The 17,618-nt window shown below is 38.3% G+C and overlaps 1 protein-coding gene across 1 annotated transcript; it reads left to right on the top strand.

The window, feature by feature from the left end:
* The first annotated feature begins 4,855 nt into the window (after positions 1-4,855).
* chchd7 (coiled-coil-helix-coiled-coil-helix domain containing 7) lies at positions 4,856-14,219 on the top strand. Its single transcript, XM_043688395.1, has 4 exons — positions 4,856-4,966; positions 13,299-13,375; positions 13,457-13,555; positions 13,976-14,219. The coding sequence occupies exons 2-4, from the start codon at positions 13,322-13,324 to the stop codon at positions 14,078-14,080; spliced, it is 258 nt and encodes an 85-aa protein (XP_043544330.1). The 5' UTR covers positions 4,856-4,966; positions 13,299-13,321; the 3' UTR covers positions 14,081-14,219.
* The last annotated feature ends 3,399 nt before the right edge of the window (positions 14,220-17,618 follow it).

Here is a 17,618-nt window from a genome sequence, read left to right as displayed (position 1 = left end):
ATGTCTGATCATCCGATTTATTATCCAATAACTTCTGACATTTAAGATGATTTTTAAAAAGTTATTTTGTACACGGTACACTTAATAAAATATTAAACACTAAATCATTCACTCAATTTAGAGGAAGCAATTTGTCAGCCTTGAAATAATAGGAGCATGCAATCTGAAGTGTCAATAGAAATATTAGCCTTTTACATTCTTCTGCATCAATAAGTTGACACTGATTCACTGTGATTGTGAGAAAAGTCAATTAAGTTTAAAACAATTAAATTTGGGATTTTTTTCCAGAAAATATGCCCCTGATTAATAAAGGTCCTGTTTTTGTATTAGATGTGGTCATAATGAGCGCATAAAAACAGAAAATGAAAACTCAACAAAGAATTCTACAGCATAAAAAAGTTTTTAAAAATTACATTAAGTAACAATTTGCAACTTTGGAACAAAAAGCCTGAATACATAAAGAATTCCTTAAGATTTTCTGATGTAGCTGCTAGTGTGGATTGAATTGCTAATGAGTTTCTTATAGATGCAAGTTAGTTTAGTGTTTAGAAACCTAGATCATTATTCTGAGAAGTAAATGTATCTGTTGTGTTATGGGTTTCATATTTTATATCTTGCAACTACTAAATAAAATTAGTTCAGCATTTTTAAACCCAGTGAATTTATTCAATTAAATTGTAATCTTCCAGCTGACAGAATTTCTAGATTGATTATGTTCATAGATTCCACTAATGAAAATGAAAGATATTCACTTCTAATTTAGTCGCCATAAATTACATATGTAATTTCTTCAGTCTCTCAATGACTATTTTCAAATTGTACATCACATCAATGCTAGTCAAAATAGTTTGAAATGAATTTGGGGTTAGAAAAGAACTGATTAACATTTAAGACTTTGCTGAAATTTTACAAATATTGGTACAGACAAGTGTGTAAGCTTTGATCTATTAAAAGTGTAATCATAGAAGTAAATTAATGCCAAGCATTAATTAAAATCATAAATTTTCTAATAACCGATGACAAACAGGTTACATTCATACTCTAGTCACTTAAAGCTGTAAAGTGATGTAAGAAATTATTTGTGTTACTGTGAGGATTTGTATAATGTCCCCACAATTCACAAGCCTAGAAAATGTGCACCTAATAAATGAAAATGCACTTCAAGCACAATTGCATTTTTTTTTTACAGTTTAAATGTCTTAGGAAAGCAATAGATTTCTGAAATACATTTTCACATTTTAAATAATTGCGGTTACATTTCTATAGTAAGACTTTACAGATACAATTTTAATTATAAAAAAATTCCAGATGATGTTCTTTTCTGAAAATCACTTTAAGTCTGCTTTAACAATTTAGATATCAGTAAATATTACAGATAAAGTATGAGCCAAAACTATTCAGTTTGGAACATGAAGCTACAAAGAAACATATCTATTCCTGAAAGCATTAAACTTGGAAGTAGGTTTTGTTTTGTACTTTAAATTTAGTTTCATCCATTTATAAAGAACCTCCCCAAAACTTTGTATAAGCAAAATCAATGCAGTATTTCCCATAAAGTTGGAAAACAAGACATTACCCTTGTAATACTTAAGGATCTCTTTCTGGAAAACTTGTATTTAATCTCATGAACTTTAATTTCACACAAAGTTAACATAGCTTTCTTAAAACTTCTAAGGCAAACAAGCTTAAAAATCTCATTCCATGCAATTTTAGAAATACACTTTATTTCAGTTACAGTGTTCACAGTTTTTCAAACATGTTTAGAACACTTCCCAGATGGTTGAGTATAGATTTAATAATGAAATGTAACTAAAGCTTAATGTCAATATCTTTAGTCTCACTAACATTCTTGGTTAAACTGAAATACAAGCTGATTAAATCTTTATCAGTAAAGAAGACAATGTTTAAAAGCATTATGCCATATGATAAACACAGCAAATTCTACCTCATCTATATACAAAATGTATGCTCAGTGCATCTGTTGCAATGTTTCCTGTGCACTTCATGAGATACAAAGAATTACAAACTCTACAGCACAGAAACAAGTCATTTAGTCAAATACATTTATCCTGCCATTATACTAATATGGCATCATATGAACGTGTTCTTAACTTATTTTATTTCATTTTATCAACAGTCCTCCTTCTCCCCTTATGTACTTATGAAATTGAAACACTTCTTTGCTATTTACCTCATCTACTCCATGTGGTGGCATGTTCCAAATTCTCAACCTCCAAATATCTCCCATATTTCCTACCATATTCATAAGTGACAATCTAATACTTACAAGAGTTTTTGATTCTGCAGTGGAAACATTTTCTCTACATGTATCCTTTCAAGTCCTTTCATATTTTAAATAACTCAATTGGTCACTTCATTTCTTTTAAACCTGGTAGTTAGAACTTCTCAGTTCACATTCCAACCTCATCCTTGTAGTTTATTTCACACTTCCTCCAGTGCAGCTATATCTCATTTGAAATGTGGAATCAAGAAATGCCAAAAATACAGTCCAATCTAGCATCTGTTTTTGAATTCTATACCTCTAGAAATAAATCTCAGGGCTTTATTTACACCTTGGAGTTTGGTAACTTGATTTGTTACTTTTAATGATTTGCTAATCTGTATCCAAGAATCACACTCCAACCCACTAGACTTGTTTTCCAAGCAGTAGGTTCCTTCCTCATTCCTCCCGGCAAAGTGCACAATTTCATTTAACAGTATTGAAGTTTCTTTGTCAATAACCTGCCCTTACTGCAACTTTAAGGCAGAACTCATTATTAGTCTTTATTCGTGTAACAACAGTTTTTAAAACATACACTTGTCAAGATGATACAAAATAATACTGCGTTAACATCGCTCCGTTCCACAGTTATACATCGACAAACAATCCAAAAGCCCAAGGTGCACTTAATATTAATTTGAAAGTTTTCAAAGTCCATCCTGCATGTTACTATATCAATGACTACGCAAGGAACAGCAACAGCAAGAATAGCTTTCCTACGATGCTGACGTACTGTACGTCCACAGAACTAATTAAAATATTAATCACAATGCAACCAGACAACCAACAAAGTTGTTTCGATAGCAATGTTAAAAATGCTGCTCTGAAACAAGTATTTGCTTTTTCAGCTTCAGTCACCTTCATTAATAAGCCTTTTCTTACACTGACAGACACCTCCGTTTAACATGTTAGAAGTGCCGCATATCTTCAAAACTACAGCAAAAACACATTTGCGACAGCGATTTCGAAACAAAAAAAAAAGTAGGAAAAGTTTTGATTTAACACAATAAACATTGCATCTTTTCACGAGGAAGGACTAATCAATCAGACTGATTTGAAAACGTGCTAATCTATTGACGTCTGGATATTTTCAAGAATCATTTCAAATGTTTTTCTGTCGAATATTCTCAAAGTTAATCCTTGCTCTTATGATTAAAAAATGATTTTAAGATATAAAGCAATTAAGTAGCGGGAAAGAAGTGTCATTGTATTCTGAAATATAATCTTCCATTTAAAACAATTGTGCGAAATCGAAGCTATGCATTATCGGTTTAAACGAAATATTCTTTGCATTTTTCTCTACAAAGAATTAGAGGTTATTTAAAGTAGCTGCCTGCAATACTTACACATAATTTCACAAGTCTTGTTTATATTAACACTCCACTAAACGTTTAAGCGATCTATATTCGAGTTATCACTGGGAACTCGTTAAAACCACAGAATAACAAGGGAAAACAAAATAATTCGTAATTTTTCCGTCTTTTTTGATAACCTCTAAAAACGTCTTAATGATTAAAAACAAAAAGTAATATCCAATTCCTTCAACTGCTTGTCTACCCTCCCCCCAATACCAGAACTGCATGTTTGTGAAAAGTTATTCACTTCACCCAATCATCCAAAAATCAAAGGAGAGATTTAAGTTTCATTATTTTTCATTTAACATTCGACCCTCTTTAAAAACGGCCGGATCTGAAATCGTGGTTAACATTAGTTTTGGAGCATCTTATTTTTGTTGTTTGTCTGTTTCTGTTTCTGCCAAAACATATCCGAAACAAAAACAAAAACAAATTTCGAGGGTGGGGGAACAAGAGTGTTTTTAACGTGGAACGTTCTGTGAAAAAAAAGTTAATTAAAAATCTTTTTAAATTCTTTCTGATCTCGTTGCAGCTTGCACAGAAGAAGTTGCTCCAAGTTTCTCTTTCACTCTTCAACACCGTCGTTAAAACATAAAACAACATATACACAAAAAACCAAATCCAAAACTGAGCTCAAGTAAGAAAGTGATTAAAGTGATTAACTCCCCAATCCTATAAGGCAGCAGTGAGGTGATCTATCCTCAACCTTGACGATGAGTTGGGATCGGTTTTGAATAAGTTGTTTCCTCTTTTTTCTGCTACCGTTTCTCTCCGACTCTGAGGTACAAACGGGGGCACAACTTTTTTTTTAAGCCCCTCTCTGACAACATGATTTAAATAACTCTGATAAACTATTTCAAAACGGGGACAACACCTGGCAAAATTTAACTGGAACTTACCATGGGACATTCAACATCACTTTTCCGCATTTTTTTCCGGCTTTAAACAATTATTCGAATTTTTAAAAATTTTTTTCTCATATTTTTGTTTCACCGCGGGCCTAAAAATTGTTTGCTTTAGCCTCCTTCCAGCGGCCATTGTATACGCGCTGTGCCTCTACCTAACTTGATGGCGGACATCCCGCCCCCTCTACTCCACTCTATTGGGTCAAGCGGGAAGTGGGTGGGGACGAGGCGGACATTCCCTGGATGTATAGGTTCGTCGAGCTATCTATCAATGTCAACCCCAGGTTTCCGTCATCAAGTTAGGTTCCACTCATCTTATAGTGCGCGCGCCTGCTTGTGACGTTGTTTGTTGGTGTGTCCTGATGGTGAAGGTGAGGATGAAGTGAGAAGGCGGCAGCATAAGGGAAAGGAAGACCTGGAAAAGGGTAAGAAGGGGCAGGAAGACGGGAAAGAAAGGCGTACAACAAAGTTGTAGATTGGGGCAGAGAGGAAGGAGGTGAGTACAGGAAGGTGAGGAGTGGAGAAGGAGGATTTGTAATAGAGGGTGTTCGGAGGCGAGAGCGGATCGCGATACGGGGCAGGAGACGAGTAGCGAGCCAGTGGAGAAAAAATAAATCCGAAGAATGGATTCAGAAAGTGTGGACTGGATACAGGAGCAGGGGTTTCTTCAGAGGGCAAGAGTGAAAAGAGGGCTAGTGGCACGGGAATCAGTGAGACTGAGATTGAGAAGGAACATGGATTCTGGATTAGTGGTGCTGGAAGAGCACAGCAATTCAGGCAGCATCCGAGGACAGGCAAAACATTCGAGCAATCGAAGGAGAGACAATGGAAAGTAATTTGAAGTTTTAGAAAATAGGAGGGGGGACCTCGAGAGTGGTATAAGAGCAAAGAAAATTTACAGCCGAGGAACAGGCCTTTCGGCCCTCAAAGCCTGAGCTGATCCAAATGTATTGTCTAAACCTGTCAGTCAATTCCTGTGCTCCCCACCTACTCATGCATCTGTTCAGATGCATCTTAAATAAATCTACAGTGCCTGCCTCTACCACCTCTGCTGGCAATGCGTTCCGAATGCCCACCACCCTCTGTGTGAAGAACCTGCTGTGTGTACCCCCCTCCCCTTAAACTTGCCACCTCTCACATTGAAAGCGTGACCTCCCATTATTGAATCCTTCACCCTAGGGAAAAGCTTGTCTATATCCATCATAGTTAAAAATCACACAACACCAGGTTATTGTCCAACAGGTTTAATTGGAAGCACACTAGCTTTTGGAGCGACGCTCCTTCATCAGATGATTGTGGAGGGCTCAATCGTAACACAGAATTTATAGCAAAAATTTGCAATGTGATGGAACTGAAATTATACATTGAAGAATTGATTGTCTGTTAAGCCTTTCATTTGTTAGAATACAGTGATAGTTTCACTTCTTTCATGTGTAAATCACAAAACCTTTTTTTAAAGTTGCATTCTCGGGTTAGCTGTTAACCATGGTGATAGCTAGACAATATGTTGAAGGCGTTAGCCCCGTGTTCTCTGTCTATGACCTGATGTTTAGATTGATTCTAATCTAAAAAGTGAGATAAGAGAATTTTACATAAATTCATGCAGTTTTTGAGCTCAGAGTTCTACATGAATGTATGCATGAATGTATACATGTAGCACACTGCAAATGTTTGCTATAAATCCTGTTACGATCGAGCCCTCCACAATCACCTGATGAAGGACTGTCGCTCCGAAAGCTAGTGTGCTTCCAATTAAACCTGTTGGACTATAACCTGGTGTTGTGATTTTTAACCCAGTCCAACACCGGCATCTCCAAATCATATATCCTTCATGATTTTGTAAACCTCAATCAGGTTCCCCCCTCAATCTCCTTTTTTCTCATGAAAATAAACCTAACCTACTCAACCTCTCTTCATAGCTAACACATTGCATACCAGGCAACATCCTCGTAAACCTTCTGTGCACCCTCTCCAAAGCGTCCACATCCGTTTGGTAATGTGGCGACCAGAACTATACACTGTATTCTAAATGTGGCCGAACCAATGTCTCGTACAATTTTAACATGACTTGCCAGCTCTTATATTCAATTCCCCATCCAATGAAGGCAAGCATACGATGTGGGTTCTTGACCACTCTATCCACCTGTGCAGCCACCTTCAGGGTACAATAATGGACCTGCACTCCCAGATCTCTCTGCCCATCAACTTTTCCTAAGGCTCTTCAGTTCATTGTATAATTCGCTCGAGAATTATACTTCCCAAAATGCATCGCCTAACATTTTGCCTGGACAAAACTCCATTTGCTACTTCTCCACCCAACTCTCCAGTCTATCTATATCACCCTGTATTCTCTGACAGTCCCTTATGCTTTCTGCTACTCCATCAATCTTCGTGTCATCTGCAAACTTGCTGATCATACCAACAGTGCCCTCTTCCAGATCATTTATGTATATTACAAACAACAGTGGCCCCAACACTGACTCCTGTGGAACACCACTGGTCACCTTTCTCCATTTCGAGGAAATTCCCTTCAATTACTATTCTATGTCTCCTGTTGCTCAACCAGTTCTTTATCCACCTGGCTGGAACACCCTGCACACTGTGACTTCAGTTTCTCCGTTAGTCTATCATGGGGATCTTATCAAAAGCCTTACTAAAGTCCATATATATGACATCAATAGCCCTTCCTTCATCTATCAACTTGGTCACTTCCTCGAAGAACTCTATTAAGTTGGTAAGGCACGATCTCCCCCACACCAAACCATGTTGCCTATCACTGATAAGCCTATTCTTTTCTAAATATAAATAGATCCTATCCCTCAGTACCTTCTCCAGCAACTTCCCCACCACCGACGTCAGGCTCACTGGTCTGTAGTTGTCCGGAATATCCCTACTACCCTTCTTGTACGGGGGAGAACATGAGCAACCTTGCAGTCCTCCGACACCTCACCTGTATTTAAGGATGCCACAAAGATATCTGTCAGGGCCCCAGCTATTTCCTCTCTTGCCTCCCTCAGCAACCTGGGATAGATCCCATCCGGTCCTGGGGATTTGTCCACCTTAATAACCTCTAGCCTACCCAACACATCTTCCCGACTTGTGTCAACGTAATGTTGACTAATCAAACTTCTATCTCTAATCACCATGTTCCTCTCTTCAGTGAACACTGATACAAAGTAATCATTCACAATCTCACCCAGGGAAATTGAAAGTGTGAAAATTGAATGAAGATATATGCAAGAAAATGGAAGAGACGTAAGGATTTGGCAGAAAACACAGAGGGAGTAAATTGGACATGAGTTCAATGAGCTAAATATAGGTATACTCGAAACTTCAGAGGCACGCAGTGAGAGTTTAGGTCACAGAAAGAAGAGGAGTTGATATGATGGAGGTTGGGGTTAAACAAAAGAAGAGGAAAAAACAAGTTTGCACTTGTAATGCAGCTTTCATGTCCTCAATCATATAAAGTATGTTAGCTCATAAATTACTGTAAAAACATAGTGGTGTCATTATGCAGTTGCACAGCCACAGCAGCTAAACCGTTCAGGCTGTTTCCACTTCTGTGAAAAACAAAAAAAAGGTCAAAAATGAATCCAACATCAAATATTCTGGAATTCAAATAAAAATAGAAAATTTTCACCAAGTCTGGTAGCGCCTGCAGATTGGGAATTAAGAGAGTTCATGTTTCAGGTCAGTGATCTGATAAAAAGTTCTGAATTATTTTTTAGTGTTGGTGTTAACATGGTATAAGGATGTGAAATAGGCCAGAGTCAATGAACTAGTTTTGGGGCTGGATGTGATATCGTAGAACCTTTGTCCAGGAGGTCACATTTAATTGGGTGTTGGAGTGGAGTAAATAGTCTGTGCCAGATAGAATAATGCATTTGCCTGCTTGTGTTGTTTATGAAAGACTTTGTATTGCTCATCGGAATGGACTTCCTAGGATACTAATAGCATGGCAGTGGCTGAATTAAGACCATAACACAGAAGCAGAAGTGAGGCTATTTAGCCCATGGAGTATGTTTTGCCACTAAATCATGGCTGATAAGTTTCTCAAACCAATTCTCCCACTTTCTTCCTGTAACCCTTGATCCTCTTGACAATCAAGGGCCTACCTGTCTCTATCTTAAAGATACTCAATGACCTGGCCTCCAAAGCCTTCTGAGACAGTGAATTCCATAGATTCACCACTCTGGCTGAAGACATTTTCCCCCATCTCTATTCTAAAAGGTCTTCCCTTTAATCTCAGGATGTGCCCTCAGGTCTTAGTCTCTCCTACCAATGGAAACAACATCCCAACATCCACTGTGTCCAGGCCATTCAGTATTCTGTAAGTTTCAATTATATATCCCCTCATCCTTCTAAACTCCATTGAGTGTGGACCCAGATTCTCAAAGGTTCCTCTTATGTTAAGCTTTTCATTCCTGGGGCTGTTCTCATGAACATCCTCTGAATCCGCTCCAGGGCTACTATATCCTTCCTGAAAAATGGGGGCCAAAACTGCACACGATAGTCCAAATGTGGCCTGACCAGACCCTGAGAAGTGCATACCTGCTTTTATGATCAAGCCAACATTTCATTTGCCTTCCTAACTACTGACTCACCTGCAAATTTACCTTGAGAGAATCCTGGACTAGAACTCTTTGCACTTCAAACTTTTGCATTTTCTCCCTATTTAGAAAATATTCCGTGCTTCTATTCTTTTTACCAAAGTGCATGACCTCACACTTTCCCAAGTTGTACTCCATCTGCCACTTCTTTTCCCATTCTCCTAACCTGTCCAAATCCCTCTGCAGCCTCCCCATCTCCTCAATTCTATTTCTCCCTCTACTTCTTTGTTTCAATGACAAATTTAGCCAAAATGACCTCAGTTCCTTCATCTACATCATTAACGTATAAAGGGAAAAGTTATGTGTCCCAAAACTGACCCTTGTGGAACACCACTTATCACCAGCTGCCATCCTGAAAAAGACTCTTTTATCCCCAATCTCTGCTTTCTGCCAGATAGCGAATCTTTCATCAATGCGAACACCTTGCTGCCATAGGCCCTTATCTTACTCAGCAGCCTCCGTGTAGCACCTTGTCAAAGGCCTTCTTGAAGTTCAGGTAGATAACATCCATTGGCTCTTCTTGGTCTAATTTGTTTGTTACTTCTGGATGTAGGTTTGGTCGCTGAGCTGGTTCATTTTCAGACATTTCGCCACCACATTAGGTAACATCTTCAGTGAGCCTCTGGATGAAGCACTGCTGATGATTCCTGCTTTCTATTTATATGTTGGGTTTCTTTGAGTTTGTGTTGTCATTTCCTATGGTGACATCATTTCCTGTTCTTTTTCTCAGGGGTGGTAAATGGGCTGCAAGTCAATGTGTTTGTTGATAGAGTTCCGGTTGGAATGCTATGCTTCTCTGAATTCTCTGTGTATCTCTGTTTGCTTGTCTTTGGATGGATGTGTTCCCCTAGTTGAAGTGGTGTCCTTCCTTATCTGTATGTAAGGATACTAATGAGAGAGGGTCGTGTCGTTTTGTGGCTAGTTGGTGTTCATGTATCGTGTTGGCTAGTTTTCTGCCTGTTTGTCCAATATAGTATTTGTTACAGTTCTTGCATGGTATTTTGTAAGTGACATTAGTTTTGCTTGTTGTCTGTGTAGGGTCTTTCAAGTTCATTATCTGCTGTTTTGGTGTGTTGGTGGGTTACTGTGATGCCAAGAGGTCTGAGTAGTCTGGCAGTCATTGTTACTTCCTCAAATAATTCTAACAGATTTGTCAGGCATGACCTCTCTTTGATGAAATCATGCTGACTTTGCCCTATTTTACCATATACTTCCAAGCATTTTTGGAAGGAAACTACAGGGGATAGACACATTTGAAATGTGGAGCTTATTCAAGGAACAGCTACTATGGGTCCTTGATAAGTATATACTTATCATGCAGGGAGGTAATTGTTGTGAGAGGGATCCATGGTTTACTAAAGAAGTTGAAACTTTTGTCAAGAGCTGGTTTATGTGAGGATGAGGCATGAAGGCTTAGTTAGGGGGCTTGAGAGTTATACGTTAGCCAGAAAAGATCTAAAGAGAGGGCTAAGAAGAGCCAGGAGGGGACATGAGATGTTGTTGGCGGATAGGATCAAGAAAAACCCTAAGGCCTTTTGCAGATATATCAGGAACGAAAGAATGACCAGAGTAAGATTAGGGCCAATCAAAGACAGCAGTGGGAAGGTCTGAGGGAACTGAGGCTGTTCTTGTTGGAGAGAAGAAGCATGAGAGGTGATTTAATTGAGACACACAAGATAATCAGACGGTTAGATAAGGTGGACAGTGAGACTCTTTTTCCTCAGATGGTGAAGGCTAACACGAGGGGACATACCTTTAAGTTGAGTGGTGATAGATGTAGGACAGATATCAGGGATGGTTTCTTTACTCAGAGAATAGTAGGGCCATGGAATGGCCTGCTTGCGACAGTAATAAACTCGCCGAAGTTAAGGGCATTTAAATGGGCATTGGACATACATTTGGATAATAATGGAATAGTGTAGGCTAGATGGCATCAAATTAATTTCACAAGTCTGTGCAACATTGAAGGCCAAAGGGCCTGTACTGCGCTGTAACGTTCGAAGTTCTATGTATTCAGAAATCTCTTCCCTCGCAATGGACTCAAATCTTATCCATGACCGAGGTTAGGCTAATCAGTCTATAATGTTTTGTCTTTTGTCTTACTCCCTTTTTAAAATGTGTTAGCGAATTTCCAGTCCTCTGGGATCCTCCCTGACTCTAGGGATTCGTGAAAGATCTAATGCTAGATGCCACCACTATCTCTTCAGTTATCTCCTTCAGAACTCTTAGGTGTAGTCCATCTAGTCCAGGTGATGGCTCCTTCTCCTTGGCGATGGCCACCAAACTCAGGTCTAACCCCAACTCTTGAATTTTTGGGATATTACTCATGTCTTCAACCATGAAGACTGACGCAAAGTAATTAGTCAGTTCCTCAGCAATTTCCTTGTTCACTGTTATCATTCCAGCATCATTTTCCAGCTGTCCAATGTCCACTTATGCCTCTCTTGTCCCTTTTTATATATTTAAAGAAACCCTTACAGTCGTCCTTTATATTACTGGCTAGCTTACCCTTATATTTAATCTTCTCCCTCCTTTTTTTTAGTTGCCCTCTGTTGGTCTTTGTGAGCTCCCCAATCCTCTGATTTCCCACTTTACCACTTTACCACTTTACATTCTTTTTCCTGGTCAACCATAGTTGCCTCATCTTTCCTGTTTGGGCATACACAAACAGACATAAAGTTAGAAAAACATTTTTTCATGTAACGGGGTTAATATTTCATTGAATTAATGTAACAAACAATTCAACTTGTGGTAATCTGGAATAAGTACAACTCACCCATCTTTGTTTTCCTTGCTGGCCTCTACTGGTTTCCAGTGCCTCCAATTCAAAACCTTCAGCTACATATTTACAAAGATGTTGCCAGGGTGGCATGGTGGCTCAGTGGTTAGCACTGCTGCCTCACAGTGCCAGGGACCCGGCCGGGTTCAATTCCAGTTTTGCGAGACTATTTGTGTGGAGTTTGCACGTTCTCCCCGTGTTTGCATGGGTTTCCTCTGGATGCTCTGGTTTCCTCCCACAGTCCAAAGATGTGCAGGAATTGGCCATTCTAAATTGCCCATTGTGTTCAGGGACGTGTAGGTTAGGTACAAGTAGTCAGGGATAAATATAAAATTATAGGGTAGGGGAATGGGTCTGGGTGGGTTACTCTTTGGAGGATCAGTATGGACTTGTTGGGCCAAATGGCCTGTTTTCACACTGTAGGGATTATATATTTAAACCACATTATAGTTATACTGATCATAATTTTTCATCTCCTAACCTATATCTGTACCTTCCATCTGTCTTTTCAATTTTCCAGTCAGATTCTTATTGCATAGCTCCATCTCCCGCACTGGCAGCTGAGCCATTATTGTGGAATTCTTTTCCTAAATTACTTTGCTCCACGTTCCACTTGAAACTCACCATAAAACCCAACATCTCTGAACAAACTTTCAGTTATCTCTCTCACGTGGCTCTGAGTTATTTTGAAAAATTAAATGCATGTAATTGTGTGCAATATCTCATGCTGTTAACCCCCATTTGAATCACATAGATCAAGACACTGGACTACTCTCACACCAATCCTACCCATTTTCAAAAGTAATTTGGATATTTTATTTCATATGTCTATAGTAAAGGGAAGGATTTCATTTTAAAATAAAATTCATAAAGTCAACTCATTAATGTTAAATTTTCTTAGCATGGTATATTTTGTTGAGTAGAGTATAACTTATAATTTTGAATATTGCTGCAAAGAAATGTTGACAAAGCCTTTTGCACTCATCAGTGCTTTTGTCTTTGTATTCTTGCATTTTCCTTAATTTCTTTTTCTCATTCCTTTTTAATGTGTGTGTCTTGGTGATTTTTTTTTTTGGAAATGCAATGCTCTGTTCTGACATAGCAGTCTCCCATACCACCCACTTTGTATGGTTCACTAATTAAGTAACTGGGTCCATTTAGCAATCTTAAGTTTGATTTCTTTTAGTTTACTGGCCCAACATGTAGGCCAGATCTGGTTGATACAGGTGCAAAATTGAAGTATTTTTAAGTGTGTTGTACTTTTGTATGAAGTTTTTATAAACTTTATAAATTAACCAATTTCAATAGGACTGGTGAAACTGTCACATTGTTCATAAGATTGGATAATATTACAATTTTCATTGTTAGGTGTTGGAAAAGCACAACTCAGAATGCCGAAAAATGTACGAAAATTAAGGGATGAAGACATTAATCCTTGTCTTGAGGTAGGAGTATTGTTAAACTCCAACTGTTATTTTAACTATGTTTGTTAACTGATGTGACAAATGGTCCATTTTTATTTAAAGGAAACAGATGCCTCCAGCAAGTGTTTAGAAGCAAACAATTATAACAAAGATATGTGTACCGAGTATTTTCTGAGGTATAAAGCGTGTAGGAAGTTCTGGGTAAGTATGATCAAAGATTTGACCTGTCGATTTTATCAGAAAACTCTTTGAGATATTTGAGAAAGAAAAAAAGCCAGGAAGTTGACTGGTCTCAATGTGATACTACATAACCAAGCCCGGATTTTCTAATTTGAGGTAAATTATTCATCCCATCTTCAGTGTAAATATAGGTGAAAATTCTTCAGCCTTCTTGTAACACTACCATTTCCTGGATCTTCTGTTGAAAGTGATGCAGAGCTTGCAATATATTGGTGCAATCAGCCTCAATTTCTGAACTATGATTTTGTTTAACTCATCAGTAACCACTGATCAAGGAAACCACCACAATAAATTTTATTGCATTATCTGTTAATGTAGTACTACCTTGACTCAGGTTTTGCAGAAATAATTTATTTGAAGCTTTTTTTTTTCTTTTTGAAGAACAACATAATGATTCAAAGACGAAGAAATGGAATTAGCCCTGACATGCCAACTGCAAAGGATAGAAAAGAAATTCTGGAAGAATGCACAAAGAGGCCTTACTGATGTTCTTGATTCTGAAAAATGATCAATGTGAACAAATCCACGTGAATAATTTGAATGTGTAATTTTAATCTAAAGCTTTATTAATTAATGCAAATGGTACATTAGATATTTACAATAAAAGAGCTCAAGGATTTCTCAATGTCTGTCTGCAGTTCTCAAATAATGAATATTTCAAAGCACTTTGTTATAAATTATATAATGGAGGAAAAGGGCATTGTTGAAAGTTTTATAAATATGCACATTATAGAAGGATAATTTTTAAGTTATTCTATTGACCTTTTATGGAGTACCAGAAAGAGTGGCTGAAGCTAGGAATTCAGTTTTAGATTGAGATATACTGTGTGTTGACATGACACAATTAATTCACATAATAATAAATGCTCCATCATAAGTTATACAAAATTAGACAGTGTTAATGGGAAATAGCACTGCTTGATGGAGCAGGGAACATTTACAAAGATAGAATGTTGCAGTGCAGTATCTGACAATTTATTTCATTCTATCTGGCTTCACTAAGAGCCTCCTTCAGGGTAGTGTATCTTAGGTTCTGGTCTGAGGTTAGCCTATCCACCCTTGGCAGTCATTTGCAGATGGTTTACAGTGTCAAGAATGTGGTGCTGGAAAAGTACAGCAGGTCAGGCAGCAGCTGGAGAGGAGGAGAATCGATATATCGGGAATGAGGCTGTCGGCCAGGGAGGTTAAGAGATACATGGGAGGAGGGGTGGAGCTGGAGGGAAGGTAGCTGGGATTGTGATAGGTAGATGAAGGTGGGGGAGGAAGGTGATAGGTCAGGAGTGGCATAAACCCTTCATCAGGAATGAGGCTTGTGGGCCAGGGAGCTGAGAGATAAATGGGAGGGAGTGTTGAGAAGAAAGCTGGGAATGTGATCGGTAGATGATGGTGGGGGGTGAAGGTGATGGGTCGGAGATGGTTTACAGTGTTCATTTTTAATAACTATTATCACATGTTTGAATCACACACTCTCTGATATAACTTCTGGATTTCAGAATGAGCAACAAAGCGAGAGTACTTGTCATTGACTTTGAAGCAAGGTGTCCATTAAAGAGCTAGCAATCTGTATATAGATTATCTAATTTTAGTTCCATTTTTGGATCAGCATATGGGATCACTTGTGTTTGTTTTCTTTCAGCAATCAATTACACTTTTCAAAAATATTTTAAAACCTTTGACATTTTCATCATGAAAGTTGACAGGGAACATACTAAATCATATTTAAAGACAAGAGAGGTTGTTCTTTGGTAGTTACTAATTTAATATGTTGTTTAAACTCAATTCTACCTCATTCAATAAAATGTTTTCTTTTGGGGCTTGGTTAAATAAGAAATAATATAAAAATAAAAATCACTTCAATTTATGTGAAATTTTAAGAATCATGGACTTGAACAGCATACCTGATGGAACAGTGGAGAATCACAGAGCACTTTCTGGCTTTTGGTATTTAATTACACAGGTATAGACACCAAAAGTTTCTGTGAGTTACACAATTAGAATGAGCACAATTTGTGGCAGTTTTCCCATGGCTGCAATGCAACATTTGGGTCAATGACTTGTGATTTTAGGTAGACACAGAATTGCATACTATAAAAATGCAAGTTTCCAAAATATTAGTAAAATGGATGAGGGGGATGTAGAAGTCGAAGTGGCCGTTTAGTGTTCAAGCATGTGCCACCTTTGATAAAATCATAATTGATCTAGTCATGGTTTCAACTTAATGTTCTGTCTACATTCTGTAACCCTGACTCCCTTCTCTATCAAATTGATTTAACTGAGCAATGAATAAATTTAAAGACATATCTTCCACTACCTTCTGGGGAAGAGAATTCTACAGTCGATTTCTGACAAATGGAAACATCCACCAGGTATCCACTGTGCCAAGTCTCCTCAAGGTCTTGTATGTTTCAATAAGATTACCTCTCATTCTTCTGCATATTTTCCTCAATAACCTGTTCACCCACCTCTGGAGCAGATAAGACTTTAAGCCAAATCTCTTGGCTCAGAGGCAGGGACACTTCCAATGCATAACAAGAGGCCCGACCTCTCATTTTTTCGATATCCAGAAGTGCTATTACACACAACTGAGCAACATTCCCACCACCAAAATTACTGTGACACTTGTTTTTGTGTTTTTGTTTCTTTATTAACTGCTACCTGTAATCACCTTTGAGCCAATTATATTTTTACAAGCAAAGCCATTATGGGCAATGCAAACCATCAAAAGTGAGGAGGAGACAGGGAAGGGACAGCTCTTATTCTTTTAAATTCCAATGTATATAGACCTCATCTAGTCAACCTCCATATAGTAAGCCTGGCATCCAGGAATTAGTCAAATGAATTTTTATGAACTGCTTCTAAAACATCTGCATCTACCTTAGATGTGGTCTCACCAATGCCCTGTACAGCTGCAGGAAAACTTCCCTACTTTTACATTCAATTCCCGTAGAATAAATTGAATTTGCCTTCTTTGGCATTTGCTGTATCTGTATAATGTATTATCCATGTACAAGGACACCCAGATTCCTCTGTACCAGTGAGTTCTGCAATTTCTACAAATTATAAAATTATACAGTGTAGAAGAGGCCCTTTGGCTCATCAAGTCTTCACTGACGTTAGAAACACCTGACGTTTAACCTAATCCCATTTGCCAACACATGGCCCATAGCCTTTAATGCTATGATGCTCTAACCAACCCTTAAACTAAGGGGAACAGCTGATTCTTATCCACTCTGGTTTACGAGAACATGGACAATTAGATTGCTGATCAATCTTGTCTGCTTCAACCAAGATAACCAAAGCTTATCCAACCTATCCAACTTAAGTTTTCCATTCCAGGCAGCATCCTGGTAAATCTCTTCTGCAACATCCTCTAGTGCAATTGCAAACAATATACTGTTTTCTGTTCTTCCTGCCAAACTAAACATGTTCATGTGTTTTGAGTATTGTAGCTCAGATTGAGGTTCTGGATGTAGGTTTGTTCGCTGAGTTAGAAGGTTCATTTTCAGACGTTTCATCACCATACTAGGTAACATCTTCAGTGAGGCTCCGGACAAATCACTGCTGATGTTTCCTGTTTCCTGCTTTCTATTTATATATTTAGATTTCTTTTGGTTGGTGATGTCATTTCTTGTGTCTCCAAGTCAATGTGTTTGTTGATAGAGTTCAGGTTGGAATGCCATGCTTTGAGGAAGTCTCGTGCATGTCTCTGTTTGGCTTGTCCTAGGATGGATGTGTTATCCCAGTCGAAGTGGTGTCCTTCCTTATCTGTGTGTAACGATACTAATGAGAGAGGATCATGTCATTTTGTGGCTAGTTTTCTGCCTGTTTGTCCAATGTAGTGTTTGTTACAGTCCTTGCACAGTATTTTGTAAATGACATTAGTTTTGCTATTGGGTATCTGTATTGGGGGAGAAAGTGAGGTCTGCAGATGCTGGAGATCAAAGTTGAAACTTTATTGCTGGAACAGCACAGCAGGTCAGGCAGCATCCAGGGAACAGGATATTCGACGTTTCGGGCACAGGCC

This window comes from Chiloscyllium plagiosum, chromosome 4 (assembly GCF_004010195.1).
Source record: "Chiloscyllium plagiosum isolate BGI_BamShark_2017 chromosome 4, ASM401019v2, whole genome shotgun sequence".
NCBI classification, from domain to species: domain Eukaryota; kingdom Metazoa; phylum Chordata; class Chondrichthyes; order Orectolobiformes; family Hemiscylliidae; genus Chiloscyllium; species Chiloscyllium plagiosum.
Note: the sequence above shows the minus strand (reverse complement) of the source record. Positions and strands in the feature narration are given on the sequence as shown.